Here is a 25,266-nt window from a genome sequence, read left to right on the forward strand (position 1 = left end):
CAGACCCTTACAAGATCTGTAAAGCAACTCCGGATAAACAACAACTGCTTACAAGGGCGGAATACAAAACTTTTATACTCATTTTAGGCGAAAAGAATAGGCCTAACGTATGGCGTACGATCCCCGCCAAAATTCCTGGTTTAAATTTTAGGTTCAGCATTTAAATTTTCAACCTCAACAATTGAATTTTACAGCTGAATTTAAAATTTACACTCTTCTTTTAGATTTTGCATCATTGGAAAACGTTTTTACACTCGTCTTTTTGCTTTTTTAACTCAACTTTTGTATTTGACCTTGCTCGTTGTACATTTTCAACTCGACGCTATGAATTAAACTCAACACCGAACTAATTTGAATGCACTACACCCCGACAAAAGGCTTATTTTTGTCTAGACCAATGATCACTGAAGCGTAAACAAAAATTCAGAAGTCGAGTTGAAAACATACGAGGTCGAGTTTGAAATATTAGGCGGTGAGTGGCAAAATGCGCCGAGTGAGTATCAAATGAAAAGTTTGCATATCAGTCAAATGTAGGGTACTAGTTTAGTCATCAAAACTAATAAAAGTATAGTGCATTAAAATTAGTTCGCAGTTTAGTTTAATTCATAGCGTCGAGTTGAAAATGTACAGCGAGCAAGGTCAAATACAAAAGTTGAGTTAAAAAGCAAAAAGACGAGTGCAAAAACGTTTTCCAATTAATGATGTAAAATCTAGCCTGAGTATCAGGCCTCCCGAAAAGCCTGATAATCAGGCTATGTAAAATCTAAAAGAAGAGTGTAAATTTTAAATTCAGCTGTAAGATTTTTGATCATGAAAATTTTAAATGCTGAACCTAAAATTTTAAACCATGATTTTGGCGGGGATCGTACGCCATACATCTCAACCTGCGTGACGTCAAAGCAAATCATCATTTAGAAGGTTGTTTTCGTTCAATGGCGGCCACATATATGAATTTAAGACTCTGATCTGCCGTTTAGAGGAAGAAAGCAAACGTTTATCAAGCGGTAAATCGAAATAATAACTTCTAAGTAGTACTCGACAGTTTAAATGAAGGAAATTGAGAGAGTTCACAGCGAAGAAACTACGCTTTCATAAACAGATCGTATAATTCAAGGTGAAGGAAACCAGGCCAGCTCAAGTGGGGGTAATGACGTTATGGCATAATAATTTCCGGTATGATTCCCAGTAACACAACGATAAAATATCACGCAGTCTCTCTGAATAAAACCATTCAATTATTTCAATTGCGAAGGGAGGATAGTTTTTAAAAATCTGCGAAGCATACAATGGGGAATAGATAGGGCTAAATTAAGCATTCCGTGTAAATGCCATTAGGGGGGCATCTTGTTTATCCGGATATCTGCGCAATTTAATATTAGCAAGTTTTGACAGGGAAACTCTGATGGTTGTCATGGAGCCTAGACCTTTTTTTTTTTTTTTTTTTTTTTTCATTCTTGGAGGTAAATCTTTTCATTTTTCATTTCATTTTTTTTATTTGCCCCAATCAATATACAATCAATAGGTTTTCTACATTTTACACATATATTGTTGGCAGGAGATCCCAGCAAGTTTTTGCAAACTTTTCTTTAGGGGATCCCCTATTTCTTAATATTTTCTATTGTTATATAATTATAATTGTTATATACGTACCTAATTGATATTAAGATTAATATTAGGATTATAGTAGTAAAAGATTGTGATGGCGATGTCGGTAATTTAAACTTTATGTACTGATGTCTGAGCAATAGATCTGCTTCACTTTCCGCTTAAATGAAAAGAAGGATTTAGCATCTTTCACCTCATCAGGGAGATTATTCCATAATTTAGCACCTCTAGCTTTCAGAGAGAATTTTCCATAATTTGTTCTAGTATACCGAATATGTAACTTTGCTGAAGATCTTGTATTATACTGATGAAATTGTTTGTTTTGTACAAAATAGTTTTTAAAAGTATTTGGTAACATGTCTGCTCTTTGTGACTACATAAAAAGACTAGTTAGAAAAGTATTAAGCTGGAATATGTCTAGTATTTTTAGTTGTTTGAACAATGCAGTAGTTGAGTCTTGGTATCTTGAGAAAGTTATGAGACGAATAATTTTTTTCTGTACCTTGTGAAGACATTTTAGTGTGGATGAATAATTACTACCCCATACAATATTACAATAGGTAAAATATGGATATATCATTGTGAAGTAAACATTTTTTAAAGTAATTTTGTTTACATAGTGTCTTAATTTGGCTATAATACCAGACAATTTTGATGTCTTATTACTTATGTAGTTAATGTGATTTTTCCAAGTCATTTTATCATCTATTCTAACACCTAGGAATTTTGTCCATTTTACCTGCTCTATTTCTCGTTGATTGATTTTAACGCCTAAGTGCATATCTAATTTTTTCCCTTTTCAAGTCGCTACAATAGATCAAATTCTACCAATGCAAACTGGTATTATGTTTAATGAAGTAAGAAAACTATTCTCTAAATTGCGCTGTGAATTGAAAGAACAGTGAATTTTGGAATGAAATTGAAAGAACAATGAATGGAAATACAACAAGGGGAAAGTGGCCAGGATTGCTTGTGAAATGCATTGCTTGATTTGTGATGGCCGCCACAAGACAAGGCATGCTTTGAGAGGGTCTTCTGTAATTTGAAGAAAACAAAGCGTGAATATTCCAATGTTTTATCTTTTTTTTTTTTTAGCAAAATTGTCATTGTAGCCAGCTTGTTTTTTTTAGAAGACCTTAGAGACCTCTATTAATGCTTCTACAATTTCACAGAGGTCAGGTTTATATTGCTTTTGATGTGTCGCGATAATGGACTGTATTCTGAAATTACTGAAATTTAAAGGGACACAGTCATACGCATTAGATACCATTTCTTAGCTGATTTGCATATCACACTTCATCGCACGTCTCGCGCTGAGAAGCGCATCCTTTGAAAAATCTAAACAAATCTTGTCGAGTCGAAGTACGTATTTGGCAGTCAAACCTATTATAGTGATTATAGATCTAATGTCGTATTAGAACACTCATTTCTTTGATACCATGGAGAATTTACTGATGGACTTGTCCAGGGAAAGCCAAACGTCAACGAATACCTCTGAAGTCGAAGAATCATTTAATCGTTTATTTTGGTATCCGGTCGTGTGAAAAATTATCTTAGCTGTTTCTATGTTTCACAGTGTTTGCATGAGAAGCAAATTGAGTTCAAATATTACAGAATATGTCAATTTTAAAAGGTAGCGAATTGACTGAACTGCAGTATAACGAAACTACTTTGTAGCGAAATGACCGGTAAGCTTTATTTCTGCTTTCAATCAGGTTTTCCTTTTATTATTTCATTTCCACAGCTTCTCTACTATCTAAATTTAGGAACCAAACCCATGTCATTGCAAGATCGCTTGCTCGACCCGTAGAAAACAAGGCTCTACCAGAGGTTGTCCTTGTCGAGGAGATACCGACTGTGTACCGAAGCTTGTCTTCGTCTGATCTCCAAAACAAGCAGCCATGACGCGAAGTTCGAATCGTTTACGAAGATTCCCTCCGCACGAACCCTCCGCCAGGTTGAGAAAATGCGATTTTCCAAATATATATCATGGTGATTTGCTCTCCAGCCTAAATTACAGAATACAGGGCCACTTTAATATTTATATGATAATAGCATCTATTGTGTTTAATGTGTCGTTCTATTGTGTTATATAATTATGTGTCGTTTTTATGTGTGTGGACCAAAGTGGCCCTGTATTCTCTAATTGCTCCGTTCTCCAATGTTTTTGATTGATTTCTCTTGTTATTTTAGCCGACGCAGGCGATTTCTTTCACCGAGTGCCTTCACGTTTCCTACCTCTTCTTTTCATGTTCCGTTGGAGACGCAATCCATAGTGTTTTTAACCAAATATGGTAAAATAATGTCATAGGATGAGCAAAAGCATACTCAGAAACAGGTTTTCAGTAAAAGGTTGAAAATCCATTAAAACACTGGGAAGATTGACGCGGTTTTCTAGATGGATTCGACGCGTACGTTTGATTTCAGGTTGAGGTAGACGCTTTTCAAACTGACAAAACTAGTGTTTCAGGTCAGCGCGGTCACAAAGCGGGATTGAGACCGGGACTAACGGAGGCCAAGCCGTGGTGGACGACAAGTCTTCCTTTGTTGCTTTTTTATTTATCTGCCTTTTTTTCTTTACCTTTTAGTTTTTCTCCGTTTACCGTTCTCGTGTTTCAAACTTTTGGTTCTTGCAAATAGATTTGATTAAAATAAAGTGCAATTCGGCAGTTGACAAAGGTGTGGTTCATTCGACAATAGTGGGAATTGTATTCTAATTTAGTAATGTTGGTGTTGTGCAAGAAAGCCAGAGTACCCGGAGCAAAACCATCGGAACAAGGACGAAGACCAAACTGAGAGAGCCAGTCCACAGAAAAATGTTTTCAAAATTATCTTATTGTTTATCTTCTTTGACAGCTTGAGCAAACTAGGCATTGTCAGAGACTGATAAAATGGTAGACGAACCGCTAGAAGAACGCAGAGCAAGCGCCAGGAATTTGGCGCCAGAAGACGATGAAACGGTGAAAATGACACCCGAGGAACGAAAGAAGGAGTAAAGAAAGATCACAAAGAACGTGTTCATCATCAGCTTTGGCTTTCTCTTCCTCTTCACTGCGTTCCAGTCTCTTCAAAACCTGCAGAGCAGTTTGAACAAGGATGAAGGCCTGGGTCTAGCCTCTCTGAGTGTGATATATGGAGGCCTGATTTTGTCATGTATTTTGGTACTGCCGTTTGTGATTGGAAGACTCGGATGCAAATGGACCCTGGTACTGTCCATGATAGGCTATGTTCTGTACACTGTTTCCAATTACTACGCTCGGTGGGGAACACTTATTCCTGCGTCCATAATAATTGGTGAGCAGAAGGAAACGACTTGGATAGCGCAAACGAGAAAACTCGTCAGAAACATTTTTCCCAAAATGTTTTTGCGTAGACACTGCATTAGTTGTGGTAGCAAATTTTTTCTCAAATACTCGGGAATTGTCGAGAGTAGATTTTACAGTTCACAACAGTTCTTTCGTTGGACTGATAACGAGAAAGCCTTTTGAAAATATTTATCAACATGAATTTTAACGTAACAACTCGTCCTTTGTGGCTATTCGTCTCCCTGGTGTACTGAAATGAGGAGGCCAATTGTACCTACCTAGGAGTCAGGACGGAAAGTTGGACGGAAGTTTTGTTCCCTCCCCCCCCCCCCCTCCCCTCCTCCATTCTTTTCAGTTGATTGTAATTTTTCATTCTCTTATTTAAACTTGCATGTGGCGAATTCATTACAACTTAGGCTGCTGTTGACAAATCATCAAATTCGGCCAAGGGTTCCTTCGCCGAAAACAATCCTTTAACGAACCACAACAAGAAAAACCACAACTTGTTGAGTTGTAAACGAAATATGATTAAAATTCTTCAGAACAATGACACGCTACTGGTGCATTTTCTGGAGATAAGAGCACTGACTGGTTGCCAAGTAACAAACTCGTGTCCGCGGATAATTTTCAAAAATTTAAAAAGGATGGTTCTGGATAATAAGTGTTTCCCCTTTAGTTAGTGCAATGAGGTTTGCAAGTCGCTAGCTAAGAAATTTTTTTTTTTTTGCCCTCAGGTACATGTGCCGCTCCACTTTGGTCGTCCAAATGCGCCTACCTCACCACTACGGGAATCCGCTTCCATGCAGGTGAGGCACGAAACGCAAGACGCGGTCGTAACGCGTTACTTCGGCACATTCTTCTTGGTCTTTCAGAGCGGTCAAATCAGGGGGCAGCCTCATCTCCTCTCTTGCCCTCCAACAGGGCGTAGAAAGCACGTTCCGCGAGAACGCTGGTGACGTGTGTGGCGCACGCTTCTGTGCGAATCCACCAGCACTGAGTAACTCCGCAGGAGAGTACAACCGGGACTTGGTAATCAGGTTGTTAAGTATCTACGTAGGGATTGGCGTTTTCGCGGTGCTTTTTGTTATCGTAATGCTCGATCGCCTGACTGGGGACCTGGATAGGAGAAAGGCACAGGAATCTAGCGTGAGCCTGCTGATCGCCACTGTAAAACACTTACGCCACAAGCGCATGCTTCTTGTGTTGCCGATCACCATGTTCAGTGGACTGGAACAAGCCTTTACTTTTGGAGATTTCACTCAGGTATAACATTTTAAATATTTTTTGGGCAATGTCACAATCCAAAATCCAAAAAAGTACGCAAACTCCATAGTTGGATAGAAACAATTTAAAAAATGGGAACGTTTTAAAATTGCTTCTAAATAAATATCAGTGGTCGGAAGAATAGCTCGTAGGTTTTACTGGCAAGAGAAGGTGACTTGAGATGATGTCACACTGGATTTTGACGCAGCATGATAAAATTGCTGTCATAATCATCATGCTGATCTGGAGGCCTGACTACCATATGATTAGGGTGTTTTACGTTGTAGCCGCTCTGCTGCAGCCTGCGTAGCTGGCGGTTTTTGTTGGTGTTCTCGCCGGAAAGCCGGGTACGAGGGCCGGTTCCTCGCGGCGAAGCCGCTCGTTGACGCGGCTTCGCCGCAACTGTCGCGTCTCCCGCCCTTTTCCCCCGCAGCTGCACCACTCGTTTTGGCACGGCTTTCCCGCCCACCAAAACCGCCAGCTACGCAGGCTACTCTGCTGGGGTACTGTGATGCAGTCTGGCAGACTCAGATCAATGGTAAGACCAATGCTGTTTCCAGAGTTACTCGTGACGACGAGAGTAGGCTATCTGGTAATAAACTCAACCCAGGCTTGAGTCCGAAAGACCACAGTGTTCATAATCAGAATTTCTTTATGGGATCGGTTTCAATGTTTTGTCTTGTGCTGTGTCAGGGATCCATTTAAACTAGCTCTGCTAAATTAGATGCCCCTGGATAAATATTGAATTAAATAAAAAAAATAAAAAAAGTTGTGATTTGTAGTCATCGGGGAGACAGCAAAAGAACATTTTCTACATATTCGAGGTAATTTGCATAAGATTTAGGATCTTTCAACAGATGAAGTAGTGACTAGTATACCTTTTATGACAGAATACGGCGGCAACCTTCGAGGTTATGGCCGCTCCTTTGTCAGGTTTTGTCAGAAATTAACTAAAGGCGCGGAAGAAGAATACCAACACACTAGGAGGCTTGAGACAACCGTTGCACATGATAAATCCTCTTATAAACAAATTCAAAGTTTCACTTATAATAATTATTGTCGCGAAAGCTCTATATCCATTAAAACTGAATCGCACAATTCCTGTCAAGAAAATTCTGTAATAAAGTCTCAACTTTCAACGCGAGAACCATGTAAAGTAAGTCGATATTATGTAAAGGTAAACCGCTAAAGGACGGTGCCTACTATTGTTACTGCGCATACGTTCTGCGCATCTCGAGATACTCGGGTTTCCTATGGATAGTGCCTACTAATACAGGGATATTTTTGCGCGGTTTAAAACTATGCGGAGAAAGCAGAACTTAGCAAGTGCTCTTGGTATCCAAAAAGAAAATTGGGGGTAACCATGCATTTTTGTGAGATAATCAAGCTTCTATTTAGAAAAAACTGACATACATTGCTTTATATTTTAGCGCTTTTTGGAAATATTGTTGCTTAATTATCTCTGAAAAATGCGTGGTTACCCCCATTTTTCTTTTTGGATTTCAATAGCCCTTGCTAAGATCTGCTTTTCCTGCATAGTCATAAACCGCACAAAAATACTTCGGTATTAGTAGGCACCGTCCTTAAAAAAGGAAATGTCCGTAATTCAACAAGAGAGCCTCATTACCCCTGGTAACGCGTCTGTCACTATGGAACACAGAGACAGACTCAACGAGTAAATTAGATCGTTTCATCATTTATACGTTGATTATGGTTTACAGGGTTCATTGCTACAACATCCAAAGATTATCGCTTATCGTAGTGACAACGGAATTCAAGACGATAACAAACGCGTGTTTGAATTGCGTGTGTTCTATTAAGGCTCGTTTTGGCAGCATTATAACACCGTACATTGTGTTATTGGTTTGTATATATCTATATTTCATTATTGACTTATAGATAGCAAGTAGTACGACTTCATAAAAGAAGTGTGCATGCTCCAGATTATTACGTGCCATATGTGCTCTACTGCTGAACAACAGGGAGACGTTCTGTATTGGTAACCCTACACTCCGATCTTAGGTCTCTATTGACAGTAGGAGGCATATGCAACAGTAAGTACGGACCTTAAAGGCCGAGTTTCACGGTCAAGCGCATGCGCGAGCAGACCGGCTCAAAAATAAATTGTACGGGTCGACACTAAATTCGATGCGAGCTTGTGGTGGAACAATCTGTTGAAATCGCGCCCGAATTTGGATCATCCGCTCTTCGTTCTTCACTTTTTATAATCTTTGTTTCCTGTTGTAAATATAAGTTCGATTTTTGTAAGGCTAAAAGTGTTTTAGCATCCGAAAACGACATTTTTGTTGATGGATCGGAAAGGAGACGTCGCGGCCGACCGGCGACGGGATGTTCTGTGGACTCTCTGGAAGCACAGAAGCTAAAGCGGACAGAGTGGAGTGGATGTAGAAATCCTGTGTGGTTAACAAGATACGTCCACCAAACGTGGAAAATTGGTAAAGAGATTAAAGTCTGTTTAAAATAGACAACGATTTCGCGGCACATCTGCTTTCGCCGAAAATGGCAAAGGTCACCAACTGGCTTTGGATGAACTTGCGATGATTTTCTAGATTTCAATCGTACTGTTTGTTCATATGGAAGTCAACTGTCAAAAACGGAGAAATCGACGGACAAACAGCATCAAACATGAGTGTTTTGCTTTGGATGGAAGAAATTGTACAACACTGAGACGCGAAGCGAATAAATATGAGATCAAATGTGCGAGTTAGCTGTTGTCGTCTATTAGCGGGCTCGAATAGCGGGCAGTAGAAAAAAAAATCCAAAAGATTTGCGGCAAACTACAAAATCTATTGTAAGGTATTCATTTATTTATAAAATTATGGTCATTGCGAATGGCAAACGCAGTTTTGATTTGCCACCATGGCAGAGTTTTCTCAAATGCATTCCAGCATCTCGGAAGGACGGTCAGTGTTGTCTTTACTAAACGGTCGCATCGCTTCTTGAAGCTTGCGGATTTCTCGTTCTTCGCCTTCTCGCTGGTCTAACAAAATCAGGCTATCGAGCGTACACACTATAGTAAGTTTATCACTGAATGCTGATGAAATACTGGATTTAAGAACGTAAGTTTGAGGGAGCTTCTCGGCTTTTCGAACCGCGCGTAATAAAGAAAGGTCGATGCCGCGAGATATCGACATTGTACTAAAATAAAACCGTATACGTTCGCAAAAGTTCTGGCATTTCTTGAATAGCATGGTTCATAAACGAAGCGGCGCTGCAAAAATCCCCATGTGTTTTACATGGACAGCCTTTTTGTTTCTTTCTGAAACGTGACCGAAACACTGGCCGGTCAGTTTTATTTTTATGCCAGCAAGTTGTAAGACTTGCCCGCCGTATCCCGCCGGTGTTGTGTACTCGCTTCTAATTGGTCCAAAAACAATTGGTTTGACAGCGCTTACGTTATCGCTCGCACATGCGCCGAACCGTGAAACTCTCCCTTTAAGCAGTTAGGATAGTTCGGTCACATTACACATACTTAATGAGTAAAATTATCGCGAATTTATTCAGAAAACGGGAATGTAATTTTTAAGTTCTGTTTTCGTTGGCACCGTCGGCGTCTCTACTTAAAGGCCCAGTATCACCCTCAATGCATCGCGCGCCCCGTCGATACACAAATGAATTTTTTTTTTCGTTTGCGTCGTCAACGTCTCTAATTAAGGTCCATAAGTTTTATTTCTACCATCCATACATTTTCTGTTCTTCAACTTGCCCAGGCTGACCTTCCAGGCATGAACGAAACACTACCGCTGGTCATTTTTGGTGTCATGGGAGTTATCGCGGGCGTCATGGCACTCTGACTTCCAGGGACGCTTTTCAGCCCCATCCCCCAAACCGTGGAACAGGCGGAGGCCTGGGAAGAAGACTACAAAATTTACTGCTGTAGACGTCGCGAGTCTCTAAGGGAAGAAGGGAACGTTGGTTTGACAGAAAAAGAAGAGGCAAACACAGATGAAAGCCAAGCAGCAGACATGCCTGATCCGCTCGAAAAGAAATTGGACACAGTGGTTTAGATGACAAGGGTGAAAACATTTCCTCCTACCCTTGTTTTTGTTTCAGTTTGTTATGTTTTTGCTTTCTTATTGTAAACGCTTCAGCAAAGACCCAGGGTATTTCCCTTTCAGCTCCTTTCTTCCCTTGTTTCCTTGTAAATATTTTGCTAACGGTCAGAAACAATAGGCAAACAAAAAAAAAAACCTACCTTGCTGATAATTGAGGGAAGCATAGATTTAACTCCCAGTTTAATCTACTTTAAGTACTTCTATTGAACCGTGCAGATGATTTAACTAAGTCGACAACGCTTGGTGCTTCTTTATAAATTTGTATCCCTGTAAATAGACATTACTTCTATTGAGATTGCTAGCAGTTGTATACGCGGTATATTATAATCGTTGGTGTTCCTGTGCAGCTGTTTTACAGTTGTTGCAAAGGAGTTGACATGGTCTGGTCATCAGGTTCTGCGGATCTGGAAAGAATAGTGAGCTGTCAATTATTGAACTGATAAATAGAGCATTAGGAAAGCTTCTTCGATTTGTGTTCATCTAGAGGGTAATTTCCAGGAAACTGGTTATTATAACAGTCACTATTGAAACTTATTGGGACGCACTTACCTCTCGTGTGGGCTAACGCCCCACTAGAGAGTACAAAAAAAAACCAACTTAGCCTTTGGTGCCACAGTATTTTTATAGGCTAATAGAGATTTCTAAACACTGTACTTTAGTTTCGCTCTTAAGGTGGCTCGATAGTCTAAAACTGGTCATTTTGACAATGTAATTCTCAACACTCTTTTATAACATAAAGTCAGTTCAACTATATCACTGTATTAAGCAGGTCTCACTGATTCATTTGCCATACATTTGGGGTGCATCTCCCACATTCCTGAGGAACCACACCCATTCTAATAACCACACCCATTTCCGAGGGTCTAGAAGTGGGTGTTCTCTTGAACACAATATCTCTACTCTGCTTTATGCTGGAGAGTTGAAATTTAGCAAACGTTTTTTATGTTGTCAGAGCTATGCAATGACCTACTATTATAAAAAAATTGTGTTTTGATTAGGAGTTAGGCCTTCACCTAGAACACTCAACAAAATGTGAAATATTGTCATAGAAAAAATGTTAATAAGTCATGATAAGGTGTCAGAAACCATATCAAAGTAGGTCATTGCACAGATCTATTTCTATCCAACAAAATGTGAAAATTTCATTGAGTTATCTTGAATAGTTTTTGAGATATTGTGTTTACGGTGGCTAAACATCTCTAAAATACGGAATCTGAGAAAAAAGCATTTAAAGTTAATTATGAGTAAGGTTCACTGGGTTCAGTCCTAGAAGGCTCCAGCCTCGTACTGAGGTCCTTCAATAGCCTCCAAATGGTCACTGTAGCCTTTCTTCCAGTTTCTGATTTGCTTTCTCCTCTCCTTGGACTGATCAGAGCTCTTTCTGCGGGCATGACGCAACCTATTATAGTCCAGCTTTTTGCAAGCTTCGCTACAGTGGAGTCCTGGAGTGATTCCTAGCTCTTTGAGGACAAGTTTGACAGAATCTGACCCATCATTGAAATGAGACACTGCAAGATAAGCAGCAAGTTCAACTGTGGGTAAGCCAGAGTGGGTCTCCTTTGTAGCGCGTTGCCAAATGAGTGCATTTATTGCCTCATTTCGGTTTTGTGTGCCACCATGGAGACAGCGCTGTAACAGAGTTTGGTCACTGAGGGCTTCAAAAGTCGAATGAACTGCATTGGCAACAGCAGAAGGCAGTGGATGTGTGTGCCTGTAATCTGTTGTTCCCTTTGCCAAGTCTCTCTGAAACCCACACCATGAGTTTTCTCCAGGGGGACACAAGTCATGGTCTGGGTTTTCATCGCTGGATCGAGTATGGTGCCATATGGCCATGACAGCATTCTCCATAGATTGGATGTCATGGGTGTTGTTTCGGATGGCCTTGCCATAATAGACCTGTAGCTGATCTATTTTGTTGTTTTTATAGGCTAATAGAGATTTCTAAACACTGTACTTTATCTTTATACGGGCTGATGAAATGTGCGTTGTTTTATTGTATTATATACACAAGGTTTTAGATTTCATCTTTGAGGCACGTCTTCGTGTTACAACAATAAATGTATTTTTAACAGTATGCATGGATTGTATGTATTAAATTCACATCGAATTAACTGATCCGAAAATAAAAAGCATTGATGTTATACCTTATTGCCACTCAGCCTTCAAGGCAATTTTTTAGGAACATTACCTTCCGCAGGGGAGTGGGCAGGGTCGAGGTTTCTCCATCCACACCACACCGTAAAATTCTTTGTCCTTACTGACCTCCTCCACTGTCTGGAAGGTTTGGCAAAACAGAGTCTCGGGAAGAAACAGTGATACTAGGCCAGCGGCTACTGTCAGCGAGCCGAATATCACCATGGGAACAGTCGGACTCACTCCTGGCAACTGTGCCTACATGAGAAAAAAACATAATCTATCGTACCGGGAAACTTGCTCGATTCCGCAAGTATCAGTTAAGGCGTATTTCATGGTATTTTATTTCCACAGCCGTAAGAGTTCATCAGTTCTTTTCTTTCATCAAGTCACTTGTTCAGAGTGGGTGTTGCACGGGTCAATCCAGAAGTGCGTTAGGAAATAAACGTGTAAAGCAGGTAATGACGGACTTGATGCAAACTGAAAAGCTTCTAGAGAAGGGGCTACCCGGAGTTAAGGAAAGATTACAGAAACGTTCCCTGGGTCTGCTACGGGTTCGATATCAGTAGAAGTGTTCGAGATAAGGTTCTTTTTATTGACCTGACAAAAAAAGATACATTGCTTGGGAGGAAGAGCGCGAATTCTAAGTGCGATTAGAGGCAAGAGAGCCCCCATCTCCCATCTTCTTCCCATCTCTTTCCCTCGATCGCACGCGTTTTCATGTTATTAATCTAGTAAGCACATTAGTCTAATCTAGAAAGTAATTTACCAGCATTACTATATAAGGCGCGATGATGGAGCCAATACGGGCACTGGTTGAACAAACACCGATTCCCTGGTTCCTGGCGAAAAAAATCACTAGGTCATGATTTAAAAATAATTCAGTATCAATCCAAGGTAACCAGACAAATTATTATAACGTAACGAACATGGATTACCTATATTGTATGGTACTGGGAAGAAACACGAAGCCCTCCTAAGTATTGTTCTTAACAATAGACCACTGTTTTCGAAACAGCAGACTATTGTTAAGAAACAGGATATATCTTAGCCTAGGAAAACTTAGTGAATCTAGCCCGTGGTCTTAAGTAACATTTCATTGGACATTTTAACAACACCCGCCTTATATTGGGATGTCACGGCTCTCGAAACGAGGAGAAAGTCGTTTTTGTTTTTTGCTAAACACTTCAGCCTCGTGCATGAGAGAGTCCCCACAATACGTTTCATCGTAAGAAATCCCAAAAGGATTTGCTTTGGGGAATGTACAGACTGCAAGCAAGACAGTCTAAAGGCTGGTTCACACGATCAATGCAAACGGAAACGTAAATGCAAGCGCAAGCAAACACACGTGTGAACTACCAAAATGCAAATGCAAACCGAAGCACAAGCACCAACGCAAGAAATGGAGAATTTTTCATTTCCTTGCTCTTCCATTGGCGCGTGCGTTTGCATTTCACACTTGTAAACCGGGGAAACGTAAAGGCGTTTACGTTGGACGTGTGAACGTCGCTTGAGCTTGCTTTTGCGTTTGCGTTACGCGTGTGAACCAGCCTTAGGACGATGCGACTGGTTCGCTGCATGCTACCTGATCGTTGTAGGGTACAACTCCATGGAATACAGGTATATATTGGAAAACGATCCACTTGCCATAAAACGACCAATGAAAGCTAAGGTAGTTATAGCGCCCTTCTGATCTAAAAACAGGGGAAGAGGTATGTTCCAATTAGCACACATATATGGGAAAGGCATTTGAAAGATAATCTTCTGTTGACTGATATAGACAAAGTCTGTACGCCCATGATGCAATATAGAAGGACAAAGAGATTATTCAGATACCAAAATTTACCTTTCCCAACAGCCAAGACCATCAAGCAAGTAAAACCACCGGTTACCATCATGAGCGAGTGAGGAATACGACGACCAAATCTGTTCAGTTGGATATAAAAACAGCACGTTAGTTTTCGGTCTAAGAGCACTCCATAATGCATAATGTAAGGTCTGCGATGCCTAATTTCTTGATTGCCGTCCAAGAATCGCCATAGACTGATCGCTGACTGACTGTTTAACTGACTGAATGGCTGGCTGGCTGACTGACTGCCTAACTGACTGCCTGGCTGGTTAACTGTGTAACTGACTGTCTGACTGACTGCCTTTGGATGAATGGCTAACTGGTTGACTAAGTCTGTCTGACTGACTAACTTGCTGAGATTGACAGATTGATTTCTTACTGACGACATATTAATATCACTACTCGACTGTTTGAATCAGTGATTGAGTCTGAATGGCTTACTGATTGCTAATCCTATGACCACTATGACTGTCTGTACGACGGACGGATTGACTGACTCCTTTATAAAATTGCCTGACTGACTGTTTGCTTGATGACATATATCGAATATGGACTGATGGGATGGTTAAAATAATGAGACACTAAAAGGCACTAAGACATTACAGCACCTACTTTTGAAGGACAATCCAGCAGATAAGGTGCGTAGGTACGTCAGACAAGTACATGAGAAAAAGGTTCAAGTATGGGCTGCCAGACAAGCGACTGATGTACAGCAAAAAGCCATAGTACACCATGCTGATAACCAGCCTATGTGAGTAAGAAAACATCTAAAAGTAAAATTCACACTACAAGCCTATTTGGCACACGCGGAGATAGCTTAACCCGGTTTCTGTAACATGAAGCAAAAAAGAGTGTTGATACTCCCCCCTGGATGGGATGCAAGAGTTACTCCGTTACTTTTGCGATTTTTGCGAAATTTGCGGTTTTCTCGTAGACCTACCTCACCATTTCCCTTCCTAAGTTTTGATTTTCTTTAAATTTGTCATTCTTGCTATTTTCGCCATATTTGTCACTCAGTCTTTTCACACAGCAAGAAAAAGTCTTGTTACTTTTGCGGTTTTTGCGAAATTTGCGGACTTCCCGAAGCCCTACTTGACCATTTCCCTTTCTAAGTTAAGATTTTTGTTAAATTTGTCAGTCTTGCTATTTTCGCCATATTTGTTACTCTGTCTTTTCACGTAGCAAGAGAAAGTCTTGTTACTTTTGCGATTTTTGCGAAATTTGCGGACTTCTCGAAGCCCTATTTGACCATTTTCCTTTCTAAGTTTTGATTTTCGTTAAATTTGTCATTCTTGCTATTTTCGCCACATTTGTTACTCAATCTTTTCACATGGCAAGAATATGTTTTGTTACTTTTGCGATTTTTGCTATTTCTTCCATACTTTTCTAATAGCCGTTTTCTTTGCGACAATTGCGGAAATAATTTGCTGGCAAATTCTTGCCAACAAGGTCGATCCTGGACATACGTGAAAGAGACCAGCATAGCCTCGAACCACCGACCCTCCGATCTTCCGACCATCCACCGCGCGCGCCTCCACGAAAAATCATACAAACGAACAAAGAACTCAGTATTTCAGTAGCCACAAAGGCTGTAATTAGAAGCGAAAATTTAATCAATAACTGATGCTGATGTCATAAACTTTTGCTTATAAATGAGTACAGGTGAATTATTAGGGAAACAAAACAAAAAACATAGCTTAAAAAGAACACCTGATTACCATCGCTGGAGGGTCTTCACCGGAGGACAACATATTCATGAGTATTATTTTCTTGTCGCTCCACTTACCAGTTCAGGCAAAGAATGATGGTTCGTTTGCGCAGGCGTGGAGTGCGAATCAGATCCAAAAACAGAGTCTTCCTACTCGAGCTACTGGATTTCAATTCCACTTCGTTGTGATAATAGTCTGCTAAATCCTTACTCAAAGAATCTGAATCCACGGACAACGAACTCCTTTTAGCGTATGTTGTCAAAACAGCATGCGCTTTAGTCAGATGACCCTTAACAGCCAACCACCGAGCAGATTCTGGAAAGATTCTGACGTAAAAAAAGTAATAATTGTTAGCCTACCATATTTAGGAAACACGTTCGACAAGGGTGGCACGGAGGGGGGGGGGGAGGGTTTAGTCAATAAGGTTTAAATGGCATTACACAAAAATAATAAATAAAAAATAAAAGCATTTGAAATGTTCTACATTATATCGTAACTTACGAGTAGATGACGAAAACGAAAATCGGCGGAAAACTGCATACTAATAACAGTGTTCTCCACGCAGGAATAAAGTGACCAAGCAGAGCAATCAATCCCGCCCCTATGCACCAAAACAGACTTTGGATTTTGTCAGCCAGGGTCCGGTAAGTGGGGCCAACCAGTTCAAGAACAAACACGTAGTGAGCCACGAACAAACCAACGGCGAATGCGGCTGCGCAGAAACGTAGAAAGGCGAAGAAAGACAAGCAGTCCACAAGCGCTGATCCAAGACTGAAACAGGCCTGGTGATATAGAAATAGGACATACTTAAGACCTAATAAATTTCAATAGTAAGTTATTGGATTTTTTGTAACAAGGCTTTTTCTTACAGTCACAATAACACTGCTTACTGATTATCATGTATTCAGTAATTTTATAATGTTTGTTCTGAAAATCTGGAGCTCTTTCCATTAAGCCAAAATTTTCTATTTAACTGGTTGAAATGAAAATGTACGCGCCGATCTTATTCGTTGCTTTCGTATTGTAGTCCTGCGAGGAATTCTTTAATTTCATTGTTTTAAGTGATTGATTGATTGATTGATCGATCGATCGATCGATCGATCGATCGATCGATTGATTGATTGATTGATTGATTGATTGATTGATTGATTGAACATTGTACGCCCTCAAACGTTAAGATAAATTAAAGAAAATGATACTCAAACGGATAATCAAGTGAGTAAGGCCACAGAAAAAGGTCTATTTGCATCTTTAAAAATAATATAAATTAATATAAATAATTGATAATTGATGATGTAGTGGCGACACTTACCAGCAATACAGCACATAAGTAGATGCAGGATCGCCGTCCGAAGAAATCCGAAGTTGCTCCGAACACAAGAGATCCGACGAGCATTCCCCCTGAATATGCCGCCTGTACATTGGCTCCAGCATAAGCTCGGTCACAAATCAGGTTCCACTGTCAAAATATATAACAAAATAATAGTTCTGGAAAACTAAATTAAAATATCATATCGGATTTTTATCTTTCAATGATTGACTTTACATAAAATTGTCATAAAATTGCATGAATTCTCCATGAAATAATCTAACATCATCGTCATCATTATCAACAATACCGTCGTCATCATCGTCACTTTCATTATCACTAACATATCATGGGTCACGTCAACTAACGTCGACAGTCAGCCAGAAAAGGAATGTGAAAGATCAAATTTGAATAATTTGAAAAAAATGTTGAATAAAATTTGAATAAAACTGTTACGAGATTCGAAAATTTTAATTACTGTCGGCCACTAAGAGAGCCTGAAGTAAGCAGGACCAAGTAAATTTCCTTCAAGGCATAGCCTTATTCCAAAATGGCTACCATTTTAATATTCTTTTGTTGGTATTCAAATTAGCCCGTCTTACCTCGTTCTTAACCTCAAATATCAAAAGAATATTTTATCTTGAACGAGGCAAGAAGGGCTAATTTGAATGCAAACAAAAGGATATTAAGGACGGTGCCTACTATTGTTACTGCGCATACGTTCTGCGCATCGCGAGATACTCGGGTTTCCTATGGGTGGTGCATACTAATACAGGAATATTTTTGCGCGGTTTAAAACTTTACGGAGAAGGCATAACTTAACAAATGCTTTTGGTATCTCAAAAGAAAATTGGGGGTAACCATGCATTTTTCAGAGATAATTAAGCTTCAATTTAGGAAAAACTCCCATACATTGCTTTATATTTTGGCGCTTTTTAGAGATATTACTGCTCAATTATCTCTGAAAAATGCATGGTTACCCCCAATTTTCTTTTCGGATTCCAAAAGCCCTTGCTTAGATCTGCTTTTCCCGCATAGTCATAAACCGCACAAAAATACTTCGGCCGGTATTAGTAGGCACCGTCCTTAAAAGGGAAGCCATTTTGGAATAAGGTGTATAATCTGCTGCAATACTACTCAGAAGTCCATGCCGTTTGGAATTTTCTTTAGATGTCACTTAAGAAATACCTCATTCACATTGAAAGAAACACCAGAAGATGTTGCGCTAGCGTGATTACGGCTTACCTCAGTAACGCTACTTGTAAATGGACCATCAAACACATACTCAGTACAATTTGCACAGCATTTGCTGTCTTCGCATGTCACGTTTGGTGTCACGCAATGGAACCTTGGTGTTCCAGCAAAGAACAAGATCCCAATAACTTGTAGCGTGGCAGGAATTATCACCAGGGAGCATGTTGTCAGGTAAATGATTATCTGCCAGCATCCAAACGAGCTGATGGATGTCAAAATGTCGTCAAAAGTTACAATCTTTTTACCGCCTTGAGGCGAGGTGGCTTTTGATGTCTGCTATAAAATAAAACGGAAAGTGAGGTAAGTCTGTGCTCGAATTGGATGCGACGTGGCCAGTAGGCTATCTGTGGCCGTTTCCCGGTCAGTTTAGCTGTGCACATGCGTATGTTTTCTCAAATGAGCCAAAATGTTTGAGAGATAACTCTTGAGATAACCGCAAAGTGCCTTCCCCACCTCACCACCCCCCCCCCCCCCCGCCCCTCCGCCTCCCCGGCCCCCTTGGGTTTGGCGAAGTTGACGAAGTCTCCGTGCGTTTGAGAGACTTTGTCATGTGATTTCTCTAACACCACGAAAACATCGGACTGCGCCGCACTTCCGGGAAGTGAATGTATAATTCTCAGAGTGGACATCAGTAGAGTGCGAGTAGTCGGTCCCTGGTTTTTCTTGCGCTCCCGTGTCGCGCCCGTCTTGTTATCCCCACGATAATAATAATAATAATAGGTTCCACCTAACAAGCTTACTTATTTCCTTCCTTTTTAGCAACCCTTAGAAAAAAGAGAGACTAAGTCTAGGTAGCCCTGGATTCCTCTTTTATATTGTATTAGTTTACACGACTCAAATTTCCTTTGGAAAACATGAGACTAAAATGGGTCATCCGTTTTCCAAACATCTCGAAGTTAGTTGAAAAAAATGAGGCAAACATCTCTAGAGACGATGAAAGCAATAGTTTTAACATATGTTATGAAGTAGAATTTCATTATTTCAGTCATAACTTAATGAGTTGAGTTATTTTAGTTGAGCTATTTTAATCAGCTTATGATTCTTGGTCCAGGTTATTCCTCGCGAAGCAAGGTGGATAAATTCGTCGGGCCGAGTCGGCCCGAGCTGAGCTGAGCTAAGCCGCGCGAATTCGAGTGAAAAATATATTTATATATATGTTTCGTTGAAGCTGTCCGCACTGTTGCCTAGCAACAGTGAAAAACAAAGTATGAATGACGTCGGACTGTCTGGCGTCGTCTTGAGCAAAATTTGCATACATCGTGAAAGTTTGCGTGCGGGATCAAATTTCAACTGCAATGTTTACATTTACATTTACATATTATTAGGTCGGTAAAATCATTAGATATCACACCATCAATATTCACTGGATACAGATCTCTCTCTCTCTCTCTCCAGAATCTTTTCCCCTTTTTCCAGAAATCTTTTTTGTGAAAGATTGCATTGAAGAAATTACACGTTTTGTGGCCGCGGTAAAATAATTTCGCGTGAGAAATAAATTCACCGAACACGACAGCGCTGCACGCCTGTTGTACATTTCGTCGCCTCAGAAATAGATTTTCAACCGCAAACTAGCCTGTGGAACTACGAAAAGACCATGCTCATCAAAATAGTTGCTATGTTCAGAAAACTTTTAATCTCCTCATTTGATACTACAATACCAGTAAAGAGGGCTTTCCGCCCAGCCCAAGCTTCGCGAGGTTTTGCGAGTCACGTATTTCTAGTTAAATAACACAAATGTTTTGCGTGCATTTTGTCTTCTAGTTGATTGATTTTCTTTCTTTGGTCTTTCAACAATAGTTCTCGGACCCTGACTCAAACTTAGCTCGTGCTACGAGTAAACTCCACTGGCCGTTTCGATTCCTTGTCCGTGATAGGAAAGCAAATTTGGGAATTGACAAGTCCCTTGTAGTAGCCTATAAATCTATCCAGTTCCTACCTCTTTGTAATCTGACTGTGAAGTTGGACTGTTTGCGGCAGCAGAACTCATTTTCGTTGCGAGAACAAGTTGAATCCCAGACCGTCTGACAAACAATGCGGCGTCGGCTTCAAGAGTTGACTCCTTGAAGTTGCAAGGGTTATTGGCCTGGAACGAGGGGATATGTGATATATTCCCCTCGTGGCGTGCCCGAGGGCGTAGCCCGAGGGCACACCACGAGGGGAATATATCACACATCCCCGAGGGACAGGTCAATAACATGCTTATTTTTTCGGTTGGTGAGGATTCCTTATAGAGACAAGGACCTTAAATAATTAAATTCTTATTTTATACCAGGTGGAAGTCAAAAACATAACATTTTTTAACGGCAGTAGTAGGCAGTGAGATTTCGGCCGTAAAGATGTTTTTCTGAACTTTTTTCTGAACTTTGGATTATTCACACAACAATTTGTATAAACAATTGCTTTTGTCTGCTGGTATGCATGGTAAACATGATTGTCACTCTTGCATAATCACTGCATTCAGTAAACTACACGTGGTTGAGCGGCTGCTGTTAAATTTTGGAAATAGTGTGCAGTCGGCTATCGTTCCGTGTGGAAACAACGATGTGCGATTATTAAGATGAAGTCTTTTTAACCGAAAACTTCCTACACTGTCTTTGCTGAACGGATTAGTGGTCGTATTGCTGCTACAAATGTAAAAAAAGCTACCAGTGGGACAGTACGAGTATGGAATGAGTGGTCGCCGATGAAAGAACCTCCCTTCCAACTAGTAGTCGACAAGAAGATGAGTTTGAGTTTGTTGTTGCGCCTGTTATTGAAGTACTAGTAGTAGTAGTAGTAGTAGTAGTAGTAGTAGTAGTAGTAGTAGTAGTAGTAGTAGTAGTAGTAGTAGTAATAGTAGTAGTAGGAGTAAAAGTTATGTTGTTCATTTTTTCTTTAATGATAAACGATTAAGAACTCGTTGAAATGTTTGAGATTACTGAATAAGGGGAATAAGTCGAGCGGTATATGGCGATGGGGGGGGAATATATATTCCCCCCCTCGTTATAATCCCCTCGTCCGTTGTTATCAGCTATTGTTTTCAGCCCCGCCCTCCCCTTTTACAACCAAAGCCGCACCCAGCTTTTCAGACAGTTATTAATTGATAGGGGCTATTGAATATATTCAACGGAAAAGAACAAAGGAAACCGAGCAAACTGAAAAATAAGCTTGGTTACGTGTCAGTTTTTGTTGATTGTATCGGGTGTCTTGATCAGTTCCCCCCCCCCCCCCTGCCTCCTAGGGGGTACTCCCCTTTATTAGCCGGATACACGGGTATGAGCGGCGCCAAAGGGTATGGTTTTATAACTCTAAATTTGGCAAGTCTAGGCAAGATTACGTCGAGAATACTTTGGGGCATACCGGATCTTGTACAAACCTGGATCAGAAAAATACTTGAGTTGAATTAATAGACGACAAGACTTATCCTTACGGCAGTAAAAAGGACGAACGAAGACAAAGGCGGCTGAATATATAAAAGAAAAAGACATGTATATATGGTTTTTAAGCCTTTTGGGTCTGAAATAGAGTATGGATTTTAATCATTTTGTTTTGAAATAGGGTACGACTGGTCTGGAATTGGGTAGGGTTCTTAGAAGTTGCTATCCTTTCACTGTTGTTCATCCTTTAAGAAGTTTAGTTTGATTAACATTGGGAATTTGAAACATTTCTCAAAACTTAAGTAAACCGAAGCAGTTCCTTGGATGCCAAGGGTCTGGTCTGAAATACGATATCGGTCCGTTTAAGATTGGTTCAGGAAAAACTATAGTCCGAGGCACTAGGGCACGATGGAGCGACGCGAGAAAAATTGCTATGTGGGCAAGGAGTGGAAAAAATCAACCCCCCTCTGGCCACTTTCTGAACGCCTGCTACAGGTTAGAAAAACAGATTGGTGGGGAAAATTGAACACTTTCTGACACAATTACAAAATTTTTTTTCGGAACATTTCACGGAATGTTTTGAAAAGTGTATTTGTTGTTACGTCCGCAGTCCGTAGTCGGTCTAGTCCAGTCCAATTATGGGCCAACTTCTCTTTATATTTACACTGAGGCTAATCATAACTTGGAGGCCTCATAAATTTTGGAATTGTAACTCAGCGTCAGGTCATTTTCATCCTTTCCTTGGTATGTTCAGTGTGTTTTGTTTCTATTCTTAAGCTAATCACATTTACAGAAAATATTGGCTCACGTCCACCGTTTCATGGAAATGATCACAACCTTCTGACCACAACCTTCCGCTTGTGCTCAAAAGATGTCATGCGTTGCAGATAGCTTTCTATTCTTTCCAGGGAACGTTCGTACACCTGTTAGACAAATTAAGGCTGACAGAGATTCAAAGAACGTAGCAAGTCGAGTTATCCCGCAAACTCCTTTTTGTTTGCATTAACTACAGACAGTCTCCTTCCATCAAGGCCAGTGATTTCACCAAACCTTTTGAATGACAACTTGAGGATTGAATTTTTTTATATAAGAACTTATTTATGGATGCCATTTGAAGCTGGCATGGCATTTTCCAACGTTAACCGTTTAAAAGAGAACTTCATATGCTACGTTGACTGTGTGTGTACAACAGAAATCTACAAGTGTTGGAATACTGGAACGCAGAGTCGAACTGAACAAATGAATGTAAACATGTCGTGACGGCTTCGTGACTACAGTAGTAGTAACTATACCTATTTCATCATGTATGTGTACGTGTAGGTTAGAAAAAAACAAAAATTCTTTGTGTTTTCGAGGGCTTTTGGTCTTGTTATTGTACTTGAGAAGAGAATTTAAGAAATACTGTATAGGCCTTCGGTTCAACTGAGACATCCCTTTGTTTTGTTCTATTTACACTACAAAGCGGAAATACGGCATTAACATACACATGCTATGAAAAGCACAAAAATGCTCGTTACTGTTTTAGAAGGCTTTTAATTTGGCCTTCGTCATTGTAGTTCAGAAGAGAAAGAAAGTCAAAGTTGATTATTCAAGAAATACTGTTTAGGCCTTTAGTTCCACTGAGACAGCGCTTTGTAGTTTGTTTAATTTGGTGAAGCTGTATCGTTTTATTTACACAGCATAGAGGAAATACGGCGCGACTATCCGTCATTTACAGAAATCGAATGACACTGGTTGCCCAAAGTCGAAATTTTTCATTAACTCAGGACATTTTTCAGTTGGGTGTAACCATCAACAAACCAAAATGCAAATAAAATAGGATTGAATTCTTATTAAGGATTATTTACATTAACCTTAGGAACAGGACGTCGGGTTTACACAGCTAGCTGGCTTTAATGTGACATTTGGTTTATATACCCCATATACACCTACGCTACGCCCATAAAGCATTTGTAATTTTCCTCTGTACGGCCGTCGATATTTCCCTGATATTTGGGTCGAGAGGCGGTCACTCCGTTATTTGAAGACAAGCGTTGCGTGACCACCCTATAGTTCATTCTGGGGCTTTTAATATTTATCTGGACGGTATATTTGCCGTTCATCTGTAACAACAGTTTTGACAGGCAAACTCTGATGGTTGTCATGGAGCCTAGACCTTTTCAAGTAGCTACAATATATCAAATTCTACCAATGCAAACTGGTATTTATATGTTTGACATGTTTAATGAAGGAAGACAACCATTCTCTAAATTGTGGTGTGAATTGAAAGAACAGTGAATTTTGGAATGAAATTGAAAGAACAATGAATGGAAATACAACAAAGGAAAAGTGGCCAGGATTGCTTGTGAAATGCCTCGCTTGATTTGTGATGGTCGCCACAAGACAAGGCATGCTTTGAGAGGGTCTTGTGTAATTTGAAGAAAACAAAGCGTGATTATTCCAATGTTTTTATTTTTTAGCAAATATGTAGCCTGCTTTTTCAGAAGATAGCAATATTTGCGCGTCTCTTTCTTGATGATCTTAGAGACCTCTATTAATACTTTTACAATTCCACAAAGGTCAGGTTTATATTGCTTTTGATGTGTCGCGATAATGGATATGTATTCTGAAATAACTGAAATTTAAGTAAAGCGTGGCTCGAGCCCGGGACTAATGGAGGCTAAGGATGGTGGACGACAGGTATTCCTTTGTTGTTTTTTTTTTTATTTTTTGTTTATCTGCCTTTTTTGTTTACCTTTTAGTTTTTCTCCGTTTACCGTTGTTGCGTTTCAAACTTTTGGTTCTTGCAAATAGATTTGATTAAAATATAGTGCAATTCGCAGTTGACAAAGGTGTGGCTCTTTCTACAAAAATGGAGATTGTATTGTAATTTGGTAATGTTGGTGTTGTGTTGCCAGTCCACAGAAAATTGTTTTCAAAGTTATCTTATTGTTTATCTTCTTTTACAGCTTGGGCAAAGTAGGCATCGTTAGAGACTATTTAAATGGCAGACGAACCGCTAGAAGAACGCAGAGCAAGCGCCAGGAATTTAGTGGCAGAAGACGATGAAACGGTGAAAATGTCACCCGAGGAACGAAAGAAGGAGAAACGAAAGATCACAAAGAACGTGTTCATCATCAGCTTTGGCTTTCTTTTCCTCTTCACTGCATTCCAGTCTCTTCAAAACCTGCAGAGCAGTTTGAACAAGGATGAAGGCCTGGGTCTAACCTCGCTGAGTGTGATATATGGAGCCCTGATTTTGTCATGTATTTTGGTACCCCCCCTTTGTGATTGGGAGACGGACTCTGGTGCTGTCCATGTTAGGCTATGTTCTGTACACTGTTTCCAATTACTACGCTCGGTGGGGAACACTTATTCCTGCGTCCATAATAATTGGTGAGTAAAAGGAAATGACCTAGATAGCGCAA

General features: G+C 40.1%; 2 protein-coding genes and 2 pseudogenes across 5 annotated transcripts in view; 2 read left to right on the plus strand and 2 right to left on the minus strand.

Moving 5' to 3' along the window:
• The first annotated feature begins 4,175 nt into the window (after positions 1–4,175).
• LOC146452743 (protein unc-93 homolog A-like) lies at positions 4,176–10,656 on the plus strand (annotated as a pseudogene). Its single transcript, XR_014859636.1, has 3 exons — positions 4,176–4,899; positions 5,645–6,173; positions 9,905–10,656. The product of XR_014859636.1 is annotated as a protein unc-93 homolog A-like (transcript).
• On the minus strand, positions 10,496–20,505 carry LOC146452744 (solute carrier family 22 member 15-like). Of its 2 annotated transcripts, none has more exons than XM_085097300.1 (11): positions 20,440–20,505; positions 18,495–18,776; positions 17,253–17,399; positions 16,442–16,722; positions 16,018–16,266; positions 14,844–14,978; positions 14,229–14,308; positions 13,968–14,076; positions 13,152–13,224; positions 12,438–12,640; positions 10,496–10,653 (listed from the first exon to the last, which is right to left on the minus strand). In XM_085097300.1, exons 1-11 carry the CDS (start codon positions 20,488–20,490, stop codon positions 10,602–10,604), a joined length of 1,662 nt encoding a protein of 553 aa, XP_084953426.1. In that variant the 5' UTR covers positions 20,491–20,505; the 3' UTR covers positions 10,496–10,601. The 2 variants fall into 2 exon arrangements, with proteins under 2 accessions (XP_084953426.1, XP_084953425.1); XM_085097299.1 differs by having other exon boundaries at positions 18,495–18,779.
• Positions 11,088–12,164, minus strand: LOC146452745 (uncharacterized). The gene has a single exon (XM_085097309.1). The coding sequence runs from the start codon at positions 12,095–12,097 to the stop codon at positions 11,516–11,518; it is 582 nt and encodes a 193-aa protein (XP_084953435.1). The 5' UTR covers positions 12,098–12,164; the 3' UTR covers positions 11,088–11,515.
• A 2,051-nt stretch (positions 20,506–22,556) lies between the features above and the next one.
• The window catches only part of LOC146452746 (protein unc-93 homolog A-like), a 41,755-nt pseudogene continuing 39,045 nt past the window's right edge, over positions 22,557–25,266 (plus strand). Inside the window, exons 1-2 of the transcript XR_014859635.1 lie at positions 22,557–22,603; positions 24,808–25,234. The product of XR_014859635.1 is annotated as a protein unc-93 homolog A-like (transcript). The remainder of the gene's footprint in view (positions 22,604–24,807; positions 25,235–25,266) is intronic.

Source organism: Pavona decussata, unplaced genomic scaffold (assembly GCF_977016875.1).
Source record: "Pavona decussata unplaced genomic scaffold, jaPavDecu1.1 SCAFFOLD_366, whole genome shotgun sequence".
NCBI classification, from domain to species: Eukaryota; Metazoa; Cnidaria; class Anthozoa; order Scleractinia; family Agariciidae; genus Pavona; species Pavona decussata.